The sequence below is a fragment of the Eublepharis macularius genome, chromosome 2, assembly GCF_028583425.1.
Source record: "Eublepharis macularius isolate TG4126 chromosome 2, MPM_Emac_v1.0, whole genome shotgun sequence".
In the NCBI taxonomy this organism is placed as follows: Eukaryota; Metazoa; Chordata; class Lepidosauria; order Squamata; family Eublepharidae; genus Eublepharis; species Eublepharis macularius.
This window is the reverse complement of record NC_072791.1, coordinates 210,747,710-210,769,990: the sequence shown is the minus strand read 5'-3', so window position 1 is coordinate 210,769,990 and position 22,281 is coordinate 210,747,710. Positions and strand designations below refer to the sequence as shown.

Sequence of the window (22,281 nt, the reverse complement as noted above, 5' to 3'; positions counted from 1 at the left end):
AGGGCTAACAGCCGTTATGTGAAGCATTTGTTCCTGTTCTCCCACTGCATGCTGAAGGCAGACTATTTATGGGCCTGGCTCCAACTGGATTTATGGACGATGATGAAGAGGAGCCACCCGCAGTTTCAATTTCAGGAACGGCAACAGCGGTGATAAACTACATTGGCCGCAGATGACGCTGCCGCAAGCGCTGCCCAATCGAAACGCATGCTACTGACCGGAAATGTTTGAGCCATGAGGAAATCGCTTTTGTGAAAGCTAAAGTCTTTTCTCTGCTCTAGCCAAGCTTTGAGACCTTCCTTGGTTCCTCCTATAATAGCCCCTCTCTCCTCCCTACAGCTGCATCCACGCTTAAGGCATATAAAAGTTCCTTAATGCACACTAATTCTGGGTACTGGCTCAGAGCTTTTTTCTCTGAGAGCCAAGCTACAAGTGATGCCTGACACAGGTTGGACACTCGTCAGCTTCCCTTAAGTTTTGATGGGAAATGTCTTGGTCTTACAGCTTGGTTCTCCATTTAATTGAAGTTTACATACCCCCCCCCACACACACACAGCGGAGGGGAAGGGCCTGGTGAGAGCCTGATGCCTGCACTCCCCTCCCGACCACATGTTCTCCCTCCCATAGACTGCCGCTCTGTAAACTTCAATTAAATGGAGAGCCAAGCTGCAAGACCAAGATGCCTACATTTCCCATCAAAACTTGAGGGAAGCTGACAAGTGTCCAACCTGTGTCAGGCGTCACTTGTAGCTTGGCTCTGAGGCTGAATGGATAAATCCTGTGGAGCGGGAAAGATGGAACTCGGCATGGCTGTAGATGGTCAGTGGACTGTAGAAAGAATCTTGTAGTGCGCCACCTGATATTTAGAAATTCAGAGATTTTTCTTTTTCAAAAGCTTGTTGTCTTCATGCCTTTGAAGAACAACTGCAAGCTGGTTCACAATTACTAGAACCGAGTCTGACAGAAATCCGTGGAACTTCTAAGTGAACACGTCCAGAATTGACCTGCTCAACAGGTTAGATGCGTGGGTCCTTCTAATAATGATTAGACTTTCTCAGGTTACACAGATCCACAATTTTGTTTTCCATCCAGATCTTTGTTTCCATATACTTCTCCCCCCACACAAACTCTTGAGATAAAGTTGCCAGACTGCTCCCTGGCATGCGTAGGGAGATACTGGGGACAACGACAGAGATGCCACCATGCGACATTGCTGCTGGTTTTCAGGGGAAGTGATGTCACGTGATGTCAACAGTGGCGCCAAGATTATAAAATGCCTGCCCCACAAAAACTCAACTTCCCTGATGGCGTTTCGCTTCAAGTAAAAACTGTTTCGCATACGAGAGCATTTGGGCTATTCATGGAAACAGCACTTGCTTCTTCTTCTTCTTGCCCTAGCCTGCTGCTGCTGTGTGAAATTATTAGCTGCTTTTTTAAAAAAGGCATTGTTTTCACTCCTCCGTTGTCATTAACTTTTTATCTTTTTTTGCTGGCTTTCTCTGAGCACTTGTAGTCAAAAGACTAGTTATACCTTTTTATTTTAATAGGTCCTTCTGCAGCGCAGGTGGTTTGGTGCAAAAGAAAAGATCTGCTTTTAATAGCAGATGCCATGGAGAGCTTTCACCTTTTGAATTTCTGCAGCTGTCCCTTGCCAGAAGAAAAAGTTGGCCCCCGTAGATATTTCCTTGTACCAGAGGTGGCTCAAGACATGGGATATATCAGCCTCCATCCTAAACTACACTTTGTTCTACTGTTCATGAACTGGAGTAAAAAATGCTGCGTCTAAAATAAGAAGTGGATGATGGCTTTAGTGTTTGCCTTGTATGGGAAACTGCTGCCCCCTTTCGCCATCTGTATGCAGCTGTCGATGGTAAGGATTCATAGTACGAGAAGAATGTGGAATTCTCAGATATAAGCCACAAACCCTCTGAATCTCTTGTAGTTGCCGTAGGAAGATTAGTGGGGAAGGAAACTTCACAATTCTTGTTGAGAATGTTGCATGTAACTGCTGTTAATGTTAAAAAGGGTTTTCCTCCATTAAAACGGCTGAAGACCTATTATCATCCATTTATTTTCTGTATGACACAAATGACAGCCCTTTAGGGAATGCTCTAGGGTGCCTCCCGTGTTTTCACACTGGAGTGGTGGTAACCCCCGACTCTCTTTAGTGGCTACTGTAATATATGGAAGTAGATCACCACATTTTACTAGCACATGAGAATTCTCCACAACTCTGCCACAGCTTCCTGGACTAGCCATATGTACTGTCTGTGCCAAATGTTGAGTTAATTACACATGACAAAAGCCACAAGGAGTCCGAGACTGTGGAAATCTCTAGGAACAAACACACAACTGTGTGGTAATGTACAAAGTGGTCCGCAATCACATTTTCCTTCCTCGGTGACTCCTTGATGACTTTTGTGGGCAAAATTAGGGGATACCTGTTTTCCCTCAGGGATAGTCAGCATCTATGCTTTAATGGCACTTTCATTGTGACTTTTAAATGCAGGCAGGCAGCACTTTAGCAGGCGAAATTTCTACTGGAATGAAAGGAAAATTTAGTTAATTATAGGTAGAAGGATAAAAGTTTGTAAAGAAAGTGGTAAACGTGTTGATGAAAAGCTACATAACTTGGTCAGCTGTGAAAAGGACAGAACACGGCACTTGAAGCCAAACCGCTGAATTGTTGCATAAATGAACAACTTCAGTAGGCCAAACCAGATACCCTTTTAGGCCAAACAGTAGGGCTGTGCTGAAATATTGTAAAAATGACAAATGCAGTTACTTTCTGGGATTTGGAGACTGTACTGAATTATGTTTATGGTGGTCAGCCATGGGACATGATCGCTGAGCTCTACTGCCACCCAATGGGAGAGGAAACACTTCTGCAAATATTTCTGAACAAGGGCCAGTCCTTAAAAATCGAATTGTCTAATAACCAAAAATGTAAAACCTTCCAGGTCTAGCATTCCCCCAAACACCATGATAGCCTACAAGAAGCCTGAGAATTAATTAAGCAGTTGTTCATCAAATTTGCAATAGCGAAGTAACAGTGAATGCATGTACAATTCATGTTCAGTGTGTATGGAGCTTTCTTTATACATATGTGGAGTCTTTTCACATTACTGTCAATGCATGAACAGCTGAATATATGATTTAAGCCTCACGTTTATCCAAATATGGATCCCTTGTTTCAATTGCAAAGAGAATGCACGGTGGTTACTACACATATAGGCAGGATGTACATGCCGTCAGTGTAACGTGAACAGGACTACTGAAAAGATGCTTCCATCTTCCATTGTTTTGTTAATTTATGAAATCTTGACTTTTAGGATCTATGTACTGGCATGAGTACTTCCTGTAAAGATATGGCTCGAGATTAAAAGGGGGTCAGGTAGCGGCTGCATTTTATCGTCTCAAAACTTGGATGCTAAGGCTGGGCCGTCTGACTGGTAGCACAGTCCTGGGGGAGGGGCGGGGGGGGGAGATGCAATCAATCCATTGACCAAATATTTGTCCCTGTGAATTGAGGAACCATTCATTGTGTCAAAACAGGTATTTTAATCTTCAGCAGATTTCACACTGACGCTAGCTATAAAACTACGCTCGACAAAATCAACAGCTTAAAATGATCGTGAATTGTTACAACATAAACAACATTAGGTAAGATTTCTGGAAATGTAAATGATTCGCTGAACCGTTATTTTTGGCTTTTATCCTGAAACACCAGGATCAACACATATTTAGACCTTATGTGAGTTTGGTATAGAACAAAGTAACAGCAGCTATTTTTTTTTACAAAGTTTCTTAACGGTAGAAGGCCATTCCTTAGTTCTGAAATGCCTCCAAGTTAACAGCATGTAACCAGTTGGGAAGGCTTTGGTCCATAGCTAGGAAGCAAACCATCTTCTTTCCTGCCCTTGCTAGCAAACAACACCATAATGACATTAAGCAGGTAAGCTCCCACCTACCTACACTAGGAATATTGGTACTATTATGCATCATGACTGATCAACTTACCTATGATCAGGGCTTTTTTTCTGGGGAAAGAGGTGGTGGAACTCAGTGGGTTGCCAGCACAGGGGGCAACTCTTGGCGGGAGGTGGTGGTCCTGGTACCACATGTGTGCGCGCAAAGTGCACACATGTTCCCAGGGCCAATGACGTCACTTTGGGTCAGCTGGAACAAGGGGGGAGTTTTTAAGTTTAAATCGCCCTTGGTGAAAATGGTCACGTCTGGTGGCCCTGCCCCCTGATCTCCAGACAGAGGGGAGTTTAGATTGCCCTCCACGCCACTCCAGACTCCCCTCTGTCTGGAGATCAGGGGGTGGGGCCACCAGCCATGTGACCATTTTCAAGCAGTTCAGGAACTCCGTTCCACCGCGTTCCAGCTGAAAAAAAGCCCTGCCTATGATGCTTTTCTCCCAGCCATTTGCAAACTCATCAAGGCACGTGCTGGCAAAAAACACCACAAGAAAGAGGCAACACTGACATTCTACCATCTAATATAAAATGGCTTGCATTAGACCAAAAAACAGGAAGCGTCTTAGTTATCCCACAAAGGGCAGCGTCTCAGAATTGATCATAGTTAGCCTCCCTTGTTGAAGAAAACTGTAATCAACGATACAGATAAACCGGCAGGGAATGCTGTCAGCCCAGATGTGGGCTTTGATACTAGGCAGTGTGAGCAAAGTGGAGCTGCATAAATGAGCTCTTCCTCCTCCCCCTCCCAATGCAGTCTTCTGGGACACCACCGGGGTCAAAATGGAGGGGAAGGAATTGGCAAAAAAAAGAAAAAAAATTATCTTTCCGCTTCATCTGCAGATAGGAAAGGAGGTGAGGGTCCAAGCTCTGACATCGAGTGATTCCGCACACGTTGGATAATGCACTTCCAATCCTCTTTACAGATCATTCGGAAGGGATTTTTTTGTGTGCGGAACAAGTCCACCTCAAATGATTGATAAAGTGCATCGAAAGTGCATTATCCAACGTGTGCGGAATCAGCCATCAAATACACTGCAAGAAAATTATACACCCAAAGGGGAAAAAATAGTAGGTGGAGTTGGTGTAAAGTGCTGTCAACAAATAGAGGTGGTTTGCCATTGCTTAACTCTGCAGAGCAACCCAGTCTCTCTGAGTGGCCTCCCATCCAAGTACTAACCAAGGCTGACACTGATGAGATTGGACCAGCCTTGGCCACCCGGGGCAGGGGAGTGTATGGAGGTACAGCTGTTGAACTAGAGAGGGCACCACCTCCTTGCTCCATGAATGCGCTCCTTGGGATGAAAGGCTTCCCTGGATTCTTATCCAGAGATGTGACCCTGATATAAAGCTTGGGGGGGGGGGACTTCTGTGCCAGCTGTAGAACTTCTTAGCTGAACGTGCTTATTCATTTCCTGTTGCATAGAATCACAGGGTTGGAAGGGACCTCTAGGGTCATCTAGTCCAGCTCCCTGCAAAATGCAGGAAATTCTCAAATACCTCCCCCCCTCCACACACAGTGACCCTTGCTTCTTGCTCAGAAGACGGAAAAACACTGCTTCCTGACCTCAAAGTGGCGATCGGCATTACCCTGGGCATGTAAGGAGGAGCCACAAGAACTAAGCACTGATGTAACCCTTCCTGCCCTCCCTCTCATGATCTGCCTAGGTTCACAGAATCAGCATTGCTGTCAGATGGCCGTCTAGACTCTGCTTAAAAACCTCCAAAGAAGGAGAGCCCACCAGCTCCCAAGGAAGCCTGTTCCACTGAGGGACCACTCCAACTGTCAGGAAGTTCTTTCTAATGTTTAGCCGAAAGCTCTTTTGGGGCAGTGGATACGAAGCTTAGGCAGGGCCAGAGGTGTGTGCCAAGGAGCAAAAGCCACTAGCTCTTAGTCCCGTGGCTTTTGCCCCTTGTCTCTTAGCTCATGGCCTTGGATGTGCCAACTCACTGAATCTAGGACCAGCTGAAGATGTCATTCATTTGTTTATAACGTAAGCCTCTTCGGGTCACCAGTCAGGAGAAAAGTACAGTATAAATATCTAAATAAGATTTTCCGCATTATATTTTACTCTCTTTGAGAACCACAGAATTTTGTAGTTAAAAGTAAAATGTGAGAAATGGTGAGTTTGACCTCATTCCCAGCATGCTCCTGTCTGAAACATTTTCAGTTGGATTCTTTGGGTTGGATCGACTAAATTAGTGGTAATTCCCGCCAGTTTCCCCATCTGCCTCTCGTTCTGTTCTTGAGGATCCCCCCAGGAACAGTATTTTGAGCAGATCAATGGGAGGGGCAGAAGCAGGAATGTTATGTTCCTCTGCCAGGAGTGTCTCGCGTGAGCAGAAAATTTAGTCCGGGGCAAACCTTGGGAAGCACCGTTCTCCTTTATTCATAATTCATGTGATGGTTAGAAAGAATACAAAACAAGATACTTGTCCAAAACCAGCTTTAATTTCTACAGCGATGCCACTCAACCAAAGGCAGGACAGCCCCGCTTAAAATTAATGACCCATACAAATGACACCGAAATATTTTGCAAAGATTTTCAAAGTGAATTCTAACACCTGCCCCACACACCTTACGGCGTAGGCTCACTTAAATGAGTTTAATATGGCTTTCTAAACGAGACGGCAAATAATCTGCTACCAGCGTCTTTTTTTTTTTTAGCTGCCCATTGTCTTTACACTGGAAGAGAAGTAATTAATGTCAACGGTGGGTGAATGAATCAGAGGAATGAATAGTCCCTTCCAACAACCAATGGGATAAGAGGAGCATAGCGATCAGCCACCAATGACATTTAGGTCTTACTTAGCCCCAGATCAGCTCAATGCTCGGTGCCCAACTGTGAGTTCATACTTTACTGCATTTTTGGAACATCCGCAGCCTAAGTCAAACTTACATAAGGTTGTGATAGTGTTTTCTACAAACTTTCCATAATGCACTGCTGAGCTACAGGGAGCAAATGTGTTCCCAATCTGTTCAGTGCCGACAGAATGCACCGAGCGAGAGCTGACCTGGACTGCCAGAGATCTTTAAAGTATTGAAAGAATGGCATATCAGCTCAAGGTCCACTTCTCAGCCACCGACAGCAATAAACAGAACTTGTGTATATAAAGATGCAGCCCCCAAGAAAGGACTTTGATACATTCTCAGAGTAGGTGTGGCCCCCCCACAGGGGATGTCCTTGGTAAACATTCTTGCCGGGCATCTAAAGAACTCTATGCCGCGGGGATGACACTGAACAAGAAATGAGACCAACGCCCTTTGCATCTACTAAAGACATTCTCTGAAGCAGCTAAGCCTACCGAGCTGCCTGCAACAGAAAAGTTTCCCTTCCCCAGATATATAAAATAGCAACCTTCTAAAGTTATTTTAAATACACTCTAACAAAACATTGTGCATTTTTCCTGCTTTAAGAACCAAAGTTCTTGTTTTAGAAAACGTAAAGAACGCTGAGGAAGAAGAAAGGCAGGCTACTAACTCTGAGCGGATCAGACACTGAAAACAATGTAAAACAAGTGTGGCCTCAACATTTTGCTCCGTTAGCCAAGAAATGAAACGATAGCCTGTTTAATCTGCCTTTTCCAGTGGAACAAAGTGCAACAAGCGGCATGCCAGTCACTGCAGGATGAGGCTTCAAAGTTCAAAAGCTGGGAACTTTGCTTTGGTTGGTACCAGAAGATCAGCGAGGAAGTAGATGGTGCCAGCCATTCCTGAGAAGACAGACAGATGAACAAACAGTAATTGTTGACAGGGGGCCTAAAGCAGAATCATTTCCTAGCACTGAAGCTGGAGAGATGGATGCTGCGAAGGTCTTCCTGGCAGCAGCCAAAGAATGGTGTCCACCCCAAAAACGAGGAAATGCCAGAAGGCCCCCGTACTATCCGGCCCACCACTTAAGAGGAGAGGCGAGTGGCAACTAGATGTTTGGGCATTTTCTGCGGTAGCGCCTTGCCTTTGGTTTGCTGCCTATTTTACATTCTCTCAGGCACCAGGCTAAAGCTCATATTTTTACACCCAGGCTTCTAATTGGGGTTTTATCTTATCACCTTTTAAAAACGGCCTGCTTCTGGTTTTTTGAATAGTTTTCAAACTGCTTCTGTCCAATAGTTTGTTTTTAATGGCTTGTTGTTCCAGAGGCAATCCCTCGGTGGCAGAAGCAGAACTGGGTAAAGTCAGAGCGATGGATGGAGTCAAAGCAACTCATCGGCCATGGCGACTGCACTTCTGTGGCCGAAGGCAGATCCCACCCCAGGATGGTTATGGAAGAGGCTGTCAGGGGAGAAGGGTTCTGAGCTACTGTGCAACACTGAAACTGTGAGCCGGGATGCCTCCGGTTCAACTGTTAACCCTACAGAGCGCTAAGTGGCCTCGAGGAAAGCCACAGTTTCTCAGCTTCAACGGGGGTAATTTGAGGAGCGGGGGAAAAAACAGGAAAAGTAATACTGGCCTACCTTACAGGGTTGTTACATTTATTGAAATAATGTATGGCAATAATGCTAAATAGTAGCACCAATATATAATCAGAGGCCTAAGCCTTGTTAAGGGCAGTCCCAAAATGGTATGGTGATGGAGAATGCCATCAAGTCATAGCTGATTTATGGCGATCTCGGGGGGGGGGATGGGGGGTTCAAGAAAATAGACTAACAGAGGTCGTTTGCCATTGCCTGTCTCTGCAACCCTGGTCTTCGTTGGAGGTCTCCCATCCAATTACTAGCCAAGGCCAATCCTGCTTAGCTTCTGAGATCTGACAAGATCAGGCTCACCTGGGCTACCCAGGTCAAGGTCCCAAAATGGTATAGGCAGTAGCTTAAAGATTCTGATGTTTCCCCAATTACTCAAGGGTTCAGGACAAATGTCATATCTGTCTGTCCCTGCCCGCATCAGCTTTGCAGGGAAAAGAGGCAAGTGGGCCACTGAATGTCTGAGAGCTTTCAGTTTGTTGATGTGGGTCAGAACCAGAATTGCCAGCCCTACTGCTCTGCAATGTTCTTTGCAATGTGCAAAGTACAGCTCCTTTGATCAAGCTCGATGTGTCTGCCATTTAAATACACACAAGCTCCAGAGAGTGATGGAGATGCTTCCACTTCATAATTAGTCTTTCCTTTCACATTCACATTCAAAAACAGCAATGTTAAACAGGGAAAAGCAGAACAGAATCACAGGGTTGGAAAGGACCTCTCGGGTCATCTAGTCCAACCCTCTGCAAAATGCAGGAAATTCCCAAATTACCGCCCCCCCCCACACACAGTGACCCTTACTCTATGCCCAGAAGATGGCAAAACAGAATTTACCTTCGAAGAGAGAAAAGGGAGTATCTGGCGTCCGACACCCATGCTGTCCGTAACTCAAACACCATTCAGCAAACTGGGAAAGGGAAAATGAAAAGTCACACTGTATGTTTTTAAAGGTCTGCTTGTGGATATCTGACCTGATCACAAATTTTCTGTAAGAAGCCTTCTCACAAACAGCTGTTTGGATCCACTGAACTCTTATTTGTAGTCTAGACCCCAAGATGTGTCTCAGGATATTCTCTGACGGTGGGTGGTGGAGATACTCAAGTGCTCATGGGCTACTGATTATTTATCTGCATGCCTCTCTCAACAATAGTGCTAGCGGCTATGCCACGGACTGTTCACAAACATTTTCATTTCTGAAGCTGTCTTGAGAAGGGAATGCCCATAAAGAATCCTTTGTGCTACAGAAAAGCCTCTAACGCCCCTCTGCATGTGAGCCAAGGCCTTGAAGGCTGGGAAACCAAGTGGCAAGCAGGCCCAGAAGACGGAACCAACGTGTGCAGCACTTAATTTTGACAATGAGAGATGCTGTGGTTGAAATTGCCTAGAAATCTTAACATTGAAATCCTAAACAGAATTACTTCAGTCTAAGCCCATTGACTTCAATGGGCTTAGACTGGAGTAACTCTACTTAGGATATCTGTCCTGAAAGCATGTTGCCTTAATCCCAGCGGCACAAGGCCTCCATGGCAAAAGAGAGAAAGAGGTCTTCACATAAGTGAGGTACTAGATCTATATTCCAATCCAATGCCACAGAAACTGTGGGGTGTCTATGACAGGGTTTAGCCCATTTGAGGTCTTAGCAAGAACGGTGCCTGGCAGGGAGGCTGAAGGTTAAGAAAATGACAGAGAAGAGGGAAGGGATTAGGTTGGCTGAAGGAAGCGGCCGACAACAGCAGGAAGACAAATCATCCTATGCAGGGCTTTTTTTCAGCCGGAGCGTGGTGGAATGGAGTTCCGGCACCTCTTGAAAATGGTTACATGGCTGGTGGCCCCGCCCCCTGATCTCCAGACAGAGAGGAATTTAGATTGCCCTCCACGCCGCTGCAGTGGTGCGGCGGGCAATCTCAACTCCCCTCTGTCTGGCGATCAGGGGGCGGGGCCACCAGCCATGTGACCATTTTCTCCAAGGGCAACCCACTGAGTTCCACCACCTCTTTTCCCAGAAAAAAAGCCCTGATCCTAGGTAACAAAGTGCCAAGGATGAAAATTAGCAGCAAGGTAAACTCAGAACACCAGCACCAAACTTTCTTTTACTAATCTCCAAGCATCTCCACTGCAGGATGTGACCTCCAGAAAAGACAAACAGGTAATCCTCTTTCATTGCCATGACGTACGCATGAGGAATTCATTAACAGACATGCTTCCTGAGTAGGAATTTTGCAACATGCAATTAGCTGACCTCCCAAAGGTTATCGCAACTTGTGTTCTCCCAACTTTGGGGGAAACCCTGAAACCAGAGATAGAGAACCAGAGAACCTCAACTGGGCAGAAAGGAACCTGATTGTTTACATTTGTAGTCCGCTCTCCCCATGAACGGGCTCAGAGCAGATGACATCAAAATTGCATTTACATTAAAATCTGTTCATTAAAATCATAATAAATAACAGTTCAGTCATAAAATAGTCCCAGCCCCAGTAAAAACATCTCCATGGGGTGGGAGGTGAAGAACAGCAGTGGTCCCACCAATGGAAAATCGGATGGGGGCTTCTCTATACGCTCCCCCCCACAGGAGACCAGCAGGAAGCTCACCCCTAATGCACCCTCAGCCATATGCCTGGTGGAACAACTCCATCTTACAGGTCCGACAAAAAGATAGTACAACCTGTTGGGCCCGAGTTTCAACAGACAGAGTTCCATCAGGCTGGTGCCAGGACTGAGAAGGCCCTGGGTCTGGTCGAGGTCAGGCGAGCCTCCCTGGGGCCAGGGACCACCAGCAGGTTTTTATCAGCTGATCAAAGCACCCTCCGGGGCAAATATGATGAGAAGTGGTCCCACAGATATGCTGGTCCCAGTCCGCTGAGGGCTTTAAAGGTTAGAACCAAACCCTTGAATCTGATCCAGAACTTCACGGGAGCCAGGGCAGCTGCCATAAAACAGGAGTTATATGCAGGGTATCTGTAAGTACGTGTGCTGCTGCATTCTGGATTCCCTGTAATTTCCGGACCAGACCCAGGGGAAGCCCTGCACAGAGCATGTTACAGTAGTCTAACCCAGAGGTGATGATTGCCTGGATCACTGCCATGGGTCGAAAGCTCAGGAGCGAACTGCCTGACCTGCTGCAGATGAAAAAAGGCAGACCTGGCAACTGCTGTGATCTGGGCCTCCATTCATAAGGAGGCATCCAGAATCACCCCCAGACGCCTGTCAGAATGGGCATAAGTGATGCCCCATCGAGAGCTGGGAGACGGATCCCTGAGCCCCATGGACTACAACCCAAGTACAGGACCTCTGTCTTTATGGGATTCAATCTCAGTCGACTCTGTTTCAACCATCCAGGCATGGCCTCCGAAGCTCTAGCTAAGGCATCTGAGGAGGAGTTGGGCTGGCCATCCACCAACAGATACAACTGGGTGCCATCTGCATACTGGTGACAACCCAGACCGAAACTTCATACCAACTGGGCAAGGGGACACTTATAGATGTTAAACTTTGGACTTACCATGAAGGTTCCTTCCATTTGAGGTAGAAGAGGACATCCTGATGCTCGGGTACTCCATCTCCCATGATCCCTGGTGGCAGGATATTAGGTCATTCCTTTCTTGCCTCTGAGGAGAGAGAGGACCCCTCTTTTCTTCAGTTCAGACACTTCCAGAGCTTTTCGCTGAAAACCACAAAGTGGGCTGTTGCTTGTTGTCCTCAAATAAAACTTAATACGAAGATTAACCAAGGTAAAGACCAAGGCCAAGAAAGGGCCAACATTTTTTCCATATAAAAGGAGCGATTAACCCTAAACTGTAAAAGCAGGTAAAAACGGTTACGAGGTATGACGAGAAGGCTCACGATCCGATAGATAAGGCTGGGTCCAGGACGTCCTCCTCTACCTCAAATAGAAGGAACCTTCACAGCCAGTCCAAACTTCCTTTCTTGTTTGAGGAGAGGAGGACATCTTAATGCCTGAGATGTTACGAAACTCCCCCCAAGACAGGTGGGCAGCCCTTTGTCCCTGTTCCTCTTACGCCACCTGCTGAAGGACTCACTGGCCGAAGGCGGCACTGGCGGATGCAGAAGAGTCCATTTTGTAATGACATACAAAGGCAGATGTAGCTGCCCAGGTGGCTGCTCTGCAGATCTCCAGAACTGAGGCACTGGAGTGAAAGGCAGACGAGGTAGCTGTGCTGCTAGTTGAGTGGTCTGTAATTTCTTCTGGAGGTTTAAGCCCTTGAGAAACGTATGCCAGGAGAATGCACTCTTTCAGCCACCTGCCGAGACACACTCTGGACACCTTCCAATCCTGGGCTACTGGATGGCATGCCACAAACAGAGCATCCGATCTCTGGATTGAAGCCACTCTCTGATACGTAAGGACCTTTGCACATCTAAGGTGGTAGTGGTGGAGAGTGCCCGCAAGTCAGAGCGGACTTATGGCAACCCCTGCTGGGGTTTTCATGGCAAGAGATTAATAGAGGTGGTTTGCCGTTGCCTGCCTCTGCAACCTTGGTCTTCAATGGAGGTCTCCCATCCAATTACTAACCAAAGCCAACCTGGCTTAGGTTCTGAGATCTGATTGAGCTCAGGCTCACCTGGATAGAAGCGCATGTCTTTTCTGCTTCTGGCAGTTGTAACAGGAGAAGTGCTTTGTCTTCACATTGAGGGGAGTGGCAAAGAGGTTTACACAAGGCTGAGCCAGTCGACCTGCATACTGGAGGCACCTTTGATGTACTCTGCTCAGAGGAATGCTAAATGCCTTTCTGAGCATTTCATGATTGAGGCCACTTCCTGTTCAAGTGTCCAAAGTCACGTGCCTCCTTGGTGATTGATATGAGTCTTGGCCGTGGCGTTGTCTCTTTGGAGGAGCATTGGGCTTCCCAGCCTAAGAGGTTTGCATCCATAGTGATCAGTAAGCCTGTCTCTGGATGTCTCGCTCCACCTTTGATCAGATGTGAAGAGACGGTCCACCAACGAAGAGAATTCTACAACTGCGGATCAACTCTTAGTCTCAAGCGGCGTTTGAGGGACATTGACTGCTGGTAAGGGAACAAGAACCACTGAAGGTCCCTGGAGTGAGCTCAAGCCCATGAGACCGTGGCAATGGGTGCAATCACAGATCCAGAAGTTGGTCAGAAAATTAGGTCCACTGACCTCTAAGAAATAGCCACATATGCCATCTTCAGTTCTGCTACTTTTCCCAGTGGGAGGACGTGTCTCATGTAGACTGAATCCACAATTGCTCATAGGAATTGGATGGTCTAGCTATTTTACTGCTGCAAACTAACAGGGCAAACTCCCTTGAAGCCTCACTCAAGCCAACTGACCCCAAAAGGACACCAAAAGGAGATGTTTACATTTACTAGCAAAGGAATGTGTTGATTGCACCCTCCCTCTCTCCCCCCCTAACTGCATCTTCTCTCTTCTCTCTCCTCCCCTCCTCTTCTATATTTGACCAGTCTCTGTATCATGCATCTGACGAAAAGAACTTGATTCTCGAAAGCTTATGCTACAATAAAATTGGTCAGTCTTAAAGGTGCTACTGGACTCTTTTTGATTTTGCTACTACAGACTAACACGGCTAACTCCTCTGGATCTTTGACCACATGCAATGGTTTCAACTGGCTCCTTTTGAGGTTGATAAGGAAGCAGTGCGTCAACAGATACTGGATAGTGGGCTGTACAGAGACCTTGGGAGGGAAGGAGTATAGTTTCTTGGCATGCTCAATCGGGAACTGCTGGCCATAGGGTTCAGCCCATTCCTCCCTGGTTCCTTTGATGAAGAGGCTTGGAAAGGGAAGGTAGAGCCCAAGGTTTGGGATGAACTGAACCACTCTGTTCCCCCATCTTCATCATCCACATCTGGCTCTGGGTCCCCTTTGGGGATGGAGAGGTGCAGAATTTTTAGAGCCCTGTAGAGTAAGGGTGGCAACTCCCTGTGATAAAACAGCCTAGGAGACTGCAGAGGCGGGTCTCTCTCCAAAAGTTCCCCTTCCTCTCTCTCTGAGTCAGGGTGGGAAGATCTCGGAGAAGCATCCCAGGGCGATGGGGCGGGTAGGCTTTTTTTGCTCTGCTTTAGCCGGCCAAGGGGTTCTCCTGGTAACCCGGGCCTCACCTGTAACGAGAGCCCTGGGTCTTTTAGGAGGAATGCAGGAGGAGGTAGGGGCACCTGAAGGGCCATGCCTCTTTCTGCTGTGAGAGTGCTCTTTTCCGATCATCTCCTCATTAAAGAAGTTGGTCAGCCACTCCTGAAAACCTGGTGGGGCAGCAAATGCATCGCCCTTCACTCCCAAGGGGCCTGGGAAAACAGGATCAACTTGTTCCCTCACCACCTCCTGATCCGTCTGCCCGAGAGCGGCAGGGGCAGGGGCAGGTAACACAGACCGCTGGCAATGGCTGCGGCAGAGAGCTACCGTTTCCCCGCCGAAACGGCAGCCGGCCCGAGTACTTTCAGTTTTGGCAAGTTTTTCCGCAGTGCTGCTTTTAGCAGCCAATTTGCTCCTCCGCTTTTGTTTAGGCCGGTCTTTAGGCGGAACTGCCTCAAGATCGGCTCCAAGGTCGTTTTTCTAACATGGTGGCTGTCTCCATTTCACTTGATTGAAATGCAGACGACATCGCTGCGGGGATCCTGGCAGCGAGTCACTGCAACAGAGGTGGAGATGAGCAGGCAAAGACCAAGAGGGAAAAAATGCACGTTGAAGGCACACTACGAAGGAAAAAAAATGACTTAAGGAGCTCTGGAGCAGAAAAAAGGCCTAAAGGCAGTAAAGAACTGAAGAAAGACGGGACAGAAATGGCCTAATATCGTGCCTCCAGGGACCATGGGAGAAGGATCCCCAAGGATCAGCATGTCCTCCTCGCTGCAAATGAGAAAGGCAAGGTACATTTGTTGTTAATAAATAAACATGAAGTTTGTCAACCAGAGGCAGGGTGCCAAACTTCTTCACAGCTTTTTTAAAAATACAGACAATCCCCCAAATTCATCTGCAAACGCAAAACAGCCTCCTAACATTCCAGCTCTGTGTGCTGCCATCAAAAGGACTCCCATTATACAGAACAATCAACATTCAGTTAGCACGTAATACTTAGCTTCATGCAATAGGATACTGGGATGTCCTTTTCTTTAAAGAAAATTTTTTTTAGTGACCTGGAGAGCGTTCACCCTGCCCCCTGCCCCCCCACATACACACACAAAGAAAGTTCTCTCACACTTGCGTGTGAGTCTCTCAGTTGTTCACCTTGCAAGCTCTGTAGAGATATTTCACATCTTGAGTGAGGTTGTAGAGAGTCAGGAAGGCATATGCGTTGCCAGCTGTCCCGTGACACAGCCCGTAACCTTTCTTCAGTAACCCCCACTGCCAAATCACTTCGGCGCATTGCAAGGCGTCACTGAGGTACTTCTGTTCCCCAAACACCTGTGGAGACAAGAAGCATTTTCCACGGCTACACTGCTGGCAGCCCGTGCATCATCGACGCTGGGACAGGGACGTCTCCTGCATACTTTGCTAATTAGCTCTTCTATCAAGGACTGCCCTCCCCTCCTTTGGACAAGAACACAATGACTTTGCCATTTACCTTCAGAATTTTTTGGAGTGATAAATGAAACAAAACCTTGTCATTATTTAAGGCGCAACTAACTGGCTGTCGTCATTAGTCAGCCACCGAAGAGCAGGACACATGACCACCTTTTTGAGCAATATGGGTGTCCCACAATCAGATGCATGACGGGGATATCTTCAGGAATCATTTATTAAAGTCTCATTTCCATTTTAGTTGCGGGCGGAAAAGTTCCTGCATTTAAATATGATAACTGGCTTCTAGGGAGGGATGAATACCGACCAGGCGCCTCCGCAGGTGCTGCCTACCTTATAGGCCTGAAGGAGCATGTAGATCACCCCTGGCGCCCCGTGGCACCAATGCACCAGCAAGTCTCTGTTGTCCTCGATGCACGGAGGGAAATTGCCAGAGGGGAACTTCAGCTGGCAAACATAATCCACGCTGGGCTTGACCGCACTGTGCAGCTTGGCTTGGTTCACACCAAGCCCAGGCTGAGATGGACAGACAAGCACAGCATTAAAGCAGGGACACATCTCCTGGCTTCATCTGGCATTTACAAGTAACTACGTCACTTTTATACCCAGTGGTGCATGGATCCTTCGGTCTCTGATGCTAGAAGAGCAGGGGTGAAATCCATCAAGCTGGATCGTGAAACTGGGTCTCTCGAGCAAGACAGGAATTCCCCTAAGGTGCTCCAGAAGTGGAACAGCCCATCAGTTTGGTCACAGGAATCAAAGTCCCTCTGTCTAGCCCTGCAGAGCACCTCACACCCAGGGCCATAAAGCAATGGCTCAAGTTTGCAAGAAAATAACCTGAGGTCCCACCGAGATCATCCTGCTTTTCCTCATCACCTGGCCAGGGCCTTATTTGGATTTCCACATCGCCTGGGTACACTTCATCCTCTGCTCACCTCAAAATTCAAATCCACCAGTAAGAACCAAGACGCTGCACTCTTGGCCAGGGCTTTTTTTCAGCTGGAGCGCGGTGGAACGGAGTTCTGGCACCTTTTGAAAATGGTCATATGGCCGGTGGCCCCGCCCCCTGATCTCCAGACAGAGGGGAGTTTAGATTGCCCTCCGCGCAGCGCTGAGGGCGCTTTAAACTTTAAAAAACTCCCCCCTTGTTCCAGCTGACCCACTGTGCGGTCCTGAGTTCCACCACTGAGTTCCACCACCTCTTTTCCCAGAAAAAAAGCCCTGCTCTTGGCCCAATGCCATCCCAGATCCTAACTGCAAGGAATTTGGCCTATAATAGGACTCCCCCACAGAAGTCTGGCCAACTCTTAAGGACATAAAATGGACATCTCAAGCCCTCCATCTTCCTAGGTAATTCTGCTTCTAGATCTTTTTCCAGTGGAAGTTGGGTCCACCTCCAGAACCTTCTTCCAGCACCAAGAGCATGAGATCCTCAGACCTTTCACCCTCTGGCCAGACAGGCAGAGAACGTTTTGCTTTCTCCCATTCAATTTCTCTTCTCAAATCTAACCCTCCACATCTTTCTCAACCATTCTTCTTTTACTGATAATCTGTCTCCCCCGAAAGCCTCCTGACCTGCCTCCCTTCCTATCCAAGTCCACTGCCCTGTTTATACCACCACAACTTTGGGTACCTTTGGGGCAAACCCTCACTTATCTCCTTCCTCTTGGGATTGGTCTGCTCCAGACTAGACACACAGGAGGAAAATATTTGAGTTAATTTAGGTTTAATTGGGCATTTAGCTTAAAAGTAATGCCACAACTCACTAGAACGGTGCAAGTGTGAACGGCTTTATTAGATTACTGCATATAAACTGCTGTGGTATTATTACAACTGCTTGATGTCTAGTACTTTTGCCTGGGTCTCACCGTGGGCTTTTTTCTGTACCTTGGACAGGGCAATAAAGCTACCTGCTGGTTAAATGCTTCTCTCCATTCCGTATTTTCTTCTCCAGAACTGATAGTCCCAAATTTGGGCCTGGGAATACAAATTTGTATTTATTTCATTTCCCACCTATCTTTCTCTTCAGTGGGGACCAAAGGCAGGTTACATCGTACGCCTCTCCTCCATTTTATCCTCTCAACAACCATGAGAGGTAGGTTTCAGGCTGAGAGAGTGTGACTGGCCCAAGGTCACCCAGTGATCTTCCACGGCAGATTTGAACCTGGGGCTCCCAGATCCTAGTCTGACAGCCTACCCACCACACCATTCTGGGTTATTTCTCTTTACCCCGGACGGTTTTCAAGCGTAGGGGACCAACTTGGGTAACTTCCTCCACACCCATTCTTCAGCCCTGGAACATGGCTACAGAATCTATACATTAAAGAGGCTGAAGTGAAACCTGGAGAAAGAGAGAGAGAGAGAGGCTTTGCAGATGCATTTCATACACCTCTGCAGGAGCCTACTCAACCTAAATACTCTCATTTTTCATTGTGCATGTCCAAACATATGTGGCATTGGAGATCCGTGGTAAAAAAGCAAACTTTCTTTTAAGCAGGTATGGTGGGGATCTGTGGGAAGCCTCCCATTTTCATCAGAGCAATGGTTCAGTGGAAGGTGGTATTTAAACCTCCATCATCTCTTTTTAATTCAGTCCTTGCTGAATTAAAAACATTGGCACCTGTATGGTGCACGCACACACTCAACTGAGCCATCAGCAACTCTGGGATATGGGCGGGGGGGGCAGGGATTTTAATCAAGAAAACGGCATAGATGGAGAAAGGAGTTGTGGTGGATTTCCTGGGGGCTACCCACCACCCCACAGGACTTTCTCCACCATCACCTACCCACTGCACCAAGGTTCCCAGTGGGGATTTTAAAAAGTTTTAGGGGGCAGAATCTGGGCGTGCATATAAACTCGCTGTGGATTCAGAGCTCACTTGATGCAGTGGTTAAAGCGTACAACTAGGATCAAGGAAACCCAGCTCTGAATCCCTTGCTCTGCCATGGAATCTTGCTGGGTCACCTTGGGCCAGTCACACCCTCTCAGTCCAACCCACCTCACAGGGTTGCTGTGAGGAAAAAACTGTAGGAGAGGAGAAAGATGTAAGCCACTTTTGAGTCCACGCTGGGGCGAAACAGTCTAAATGAAGTAAACAAACAAAACTGAGGTAAACTGACAGGCTCAAGATGGTTAGTTTTGTAAAGTGAACAAGAACAAAGTTTATTCAGAAAGAAACAGGCACCTGAGATGAGTATTATCAACCAGGAGTTGTGGGATGTAACTCCCTTGTCAGATCTTAGCAGTTTCTGTGGGCTACTCTCATGGGTTCCTGTGTTGGTGAGGCACATTTCTATGCTCCGAATGTCACAAAAGCGGGTCAAGCCCCTCTCCACTCTTCCCAAGCTCCACTGCTGTGATCAACCTCTGACACTCCTGCATGTTAAGAAGTTGGGAGATCTGCCACAGAATTTTATGACACGTGCACAGAGTGAGAGACCTCCCAAACAGGCTCTCTTCACTGCAGGAAAAGCTCTTACCTGCATGAGATAGTAATAAATCCCTGCTAGGCCATGGGCTGCTCCCACATAATATTCCTGGTACCATTCATACATCAGGGGGCTCTTGGCAGTGAAGTTCCGCTTTTTGGCCAGGTTCTCACCAGAGGCCAGAACTGCCTCACAGACCTGCGGGAAAAGAATCTGAAGTCAGTGGCTGCTGTTCTAAAATGGCTGCTTCACAATTTTCCCGATGGCAAAATGCACTCTTATGAAGGCGACCCAGAATCTGCAGCTGGTCTATAATGCAGCATCCCAATGACTGTCAGAGTCTAGCCAACGAGAATGTACATTGCCCATTTTAAAACAGCGACATCAGCCGCTGGCTGAGTTCAATTCAGGATGCTGGTTAGGACCATTAAAGCCCTTCACGGTCTGAGGCCCACAAACCTGAAGAACCACCTCTACCTGGCATGTTTCTGGGCGCCAAGTCTACCATTTGCTGGCTGTTCCTGCACTTAGGGTGGCCCACCTGACCGTGTGGAACGGCCTCTCTGAAAAGCTGAGGGAAGTCCCCTTCATGGGAGATCTTCAGGAGGCACTGCCAGGGATTTTGATGGGCTCTGAACAGTAGGCATGGGGGGTGGGGCATTTAGAGTTTTCTATTTTTTGAATGTGTAACATTTCAATTATTACTGTAAGCCACCTTGGACCAAGAGGAAAAAGAGAATATAAAAATTGTCATAAATTAGTTTTTTTTAAAAAAAATGACAGCGTGCTCAATGTCCAAGAACCATTAGTATTTTATACAAGTGGGGGAGGGAGGATTGGCCCATATTCATAAGCTCTTTGGCCGACAGTCTCTTACTAAGTGTGTAGTTGACAACGTTCTGCTCTGGAGCACCACAGGAATGGTGGTCAGTGGGGGTTTCTGTGAAGGCAATCTGACTTTTCCTTTGGTGGAACAATACTTTTTACATCCGCTGGCTGTAGTGACATCTACCGCACTGTATATTATCCTCACAGGCCTTCTGATCTTCTGATTTTTATACAACACTGAGATTCTTTCAGATATACCGTCTCAGTAGTCCTTACAATTACTCTGCAAGGTTAAGTCACTGTGAATTCTGTGTTGCTAATGAGGATAAGCTGGTCTGGGGGCTCGCCAAAGGGGCAGAAAGTTCAGGGCTGAGGTGGGATGAGAGGCAGGGACCATCCTGTGTCACTTTAGACAGTCTTCTCTTTCGCAGGACCCCGCAACATGTAGGAAACCAGAGAGGGTAGGGCAGGGACGGTTTATGGGAGAAGAAGAAGTGGGCACTGTACCTGCTGGATGTGGTTTTGTGGGATCTTTTCCTCTCCAAACTGCTTGTTCACAAAGAGCAAAGCATAGAGATAACCCATTCGGCCGTACAGCATCTCATCAGGAACCCGTGAGTCAAGTTTGGGCAGATGCAGCAAGCTTGAAGGACAGACATTTATGAGAGATATACAATTGTTTATTAAGTATTAAATTGTTTATATATTTGGGCAATACTGTAAACTTCCTCTGAACCCACATTTGTTGAGAAAGGCAGCTTAAAAAATATTTTAAACGAATAAGGCTAAATAATTATTCCTGGACTTTAGTGGCATACCATGAGAATTTTAGAAGAATTTTAAGAAAATGATCTTAAGAATTTTAGAAAATGACCTTTTAAAAGGTTGATAATATGGAATGAAGAGAGGAGGGAAGAGTTTTGTGGCTTGCCACATACTGTTGCAGCAACTATTCACAAGGAAACTGTGATACATACCTTGCCCAACGCAAACACAACAGTGAATGTGCTGCTGGCCCCCCCCTTCTCTCTCTCTCTCTCTCTCTTTCACACACACACACACACACACACACACACACACACACACACACACACACACACACACACACACACCCCAAACAGGAGCTCTTTAAAGCATGTATTTCTTTGCTAGCATCCATTCTGTGAATTTACATTGTACCTGAATTAAAATAAAGGAAAAAAGTCTTCTCAGAAACCCAACATTAAATTATTTGTTCAAATATGTATCTGAGAGGAACTGAAGCAACACTGTACAAGAGTTCTTTAATAAGTTACACATAAAGTTATTCACAACCCGCTCATTAGGATGCATTAACTAATGACAAATATTGGGCCACTGTAATTACTACAAACAACGGACTCAGTCAAATTTCACTCATCAGTTAGCCAACTAGGGATTGGAATACGTGGAGCTGCGTGTGTGTGTGTGTGTGTGGCAGAAAGTTCCCCTGTCATTTTTCAGGCTGTTAAGACTCGGCAAGGCAAGGGATATTTCCACAACATTAACTGATTGACAACTTCAGCACCTCTCTGCTCTGGAGTCTAATCATTCAAGATGCAAATGGGCCTTCAGTTTTGCTCCTGCTCCTGTCCCAAGAGGGTTGGGTGGCCTTCCCTGTAAACCAGGATGTAAAGGAGAATAGGATGCATCAAAACTGACAAAACAAACGTCATGCTGCTACGACAATTTGAAGGCAAAGTCAGAAAGAGATCAGAGCCTAAAAGCGACACAGTCAGTGTGGAGGAAGAACAAGCAGTGGAAGCATTTGTCCTTGGACAAGTTTAAACCTATTTTAATTTTTTTTAAAAAACCAGGTTAATGGGACAGTCCTCAGCTCCCAAAGAGTATTTTCTTTCTGAACAGTACTCATGGCTCTACCAGAATAGAAGACTCAAGAACTTGTTTGGATCCAACTTCCAGTGGTTCGAAGCCTTTTTGTTTTCCATCTTGGAAACTGCACAGAAAAGGAACTCTGCTGGCTCTGACTACAGCAAATATCCTATTTCCGAAAGAGCCCCCCCGTCAGGTGCTCCTCAGAAATCCCT

At 46.7% G+C, this 22,281-nt stretch overlaps 1 protein-coding gene across 1 annotated transcript in view; it reads right to left on the bottom strand.

Moving 5' to 3' along the window:
* Positions 1-6,413: 6,413 nt before the first annotated feature.
* The window catches only part of LANCL1 (LanC like glutathione S-transferase 1), a 36,138-nt gene continuing 20,270 nt past the window's right edge, over positions 6,414-22,281 (bottom strand). Inside the window, exons 4-9 of the mRNA XM_054970418.1 lie at positions 20,723-20,858; positions 19,439-19,585; positions 16,292-16,474; positions 15,665-15,841; positions 9,276-9,348; positions 6,414-7,694 (exon numbers count right to left, since the gene is read on the bottom strand). Of these exons, the coding sequence (XP_054826393.1) occupies positions 7,618-7,694; positions 9,276-9,348; positions 15,665-15,841; positions 16,292-16,474; positions 19,439-19,585; positions 20,723-20,858 (793 nt within the window). The 3' untranslated portion in view covers positions 6,414-7,617. The remainder of the gene's footprint in view (positions 7,695-9,275; positions 9,349-15,664; positions 15,842-16,291; positions 16,475-19,438; positions 19,586-20,722; positions 20,859-22,281) is intronic.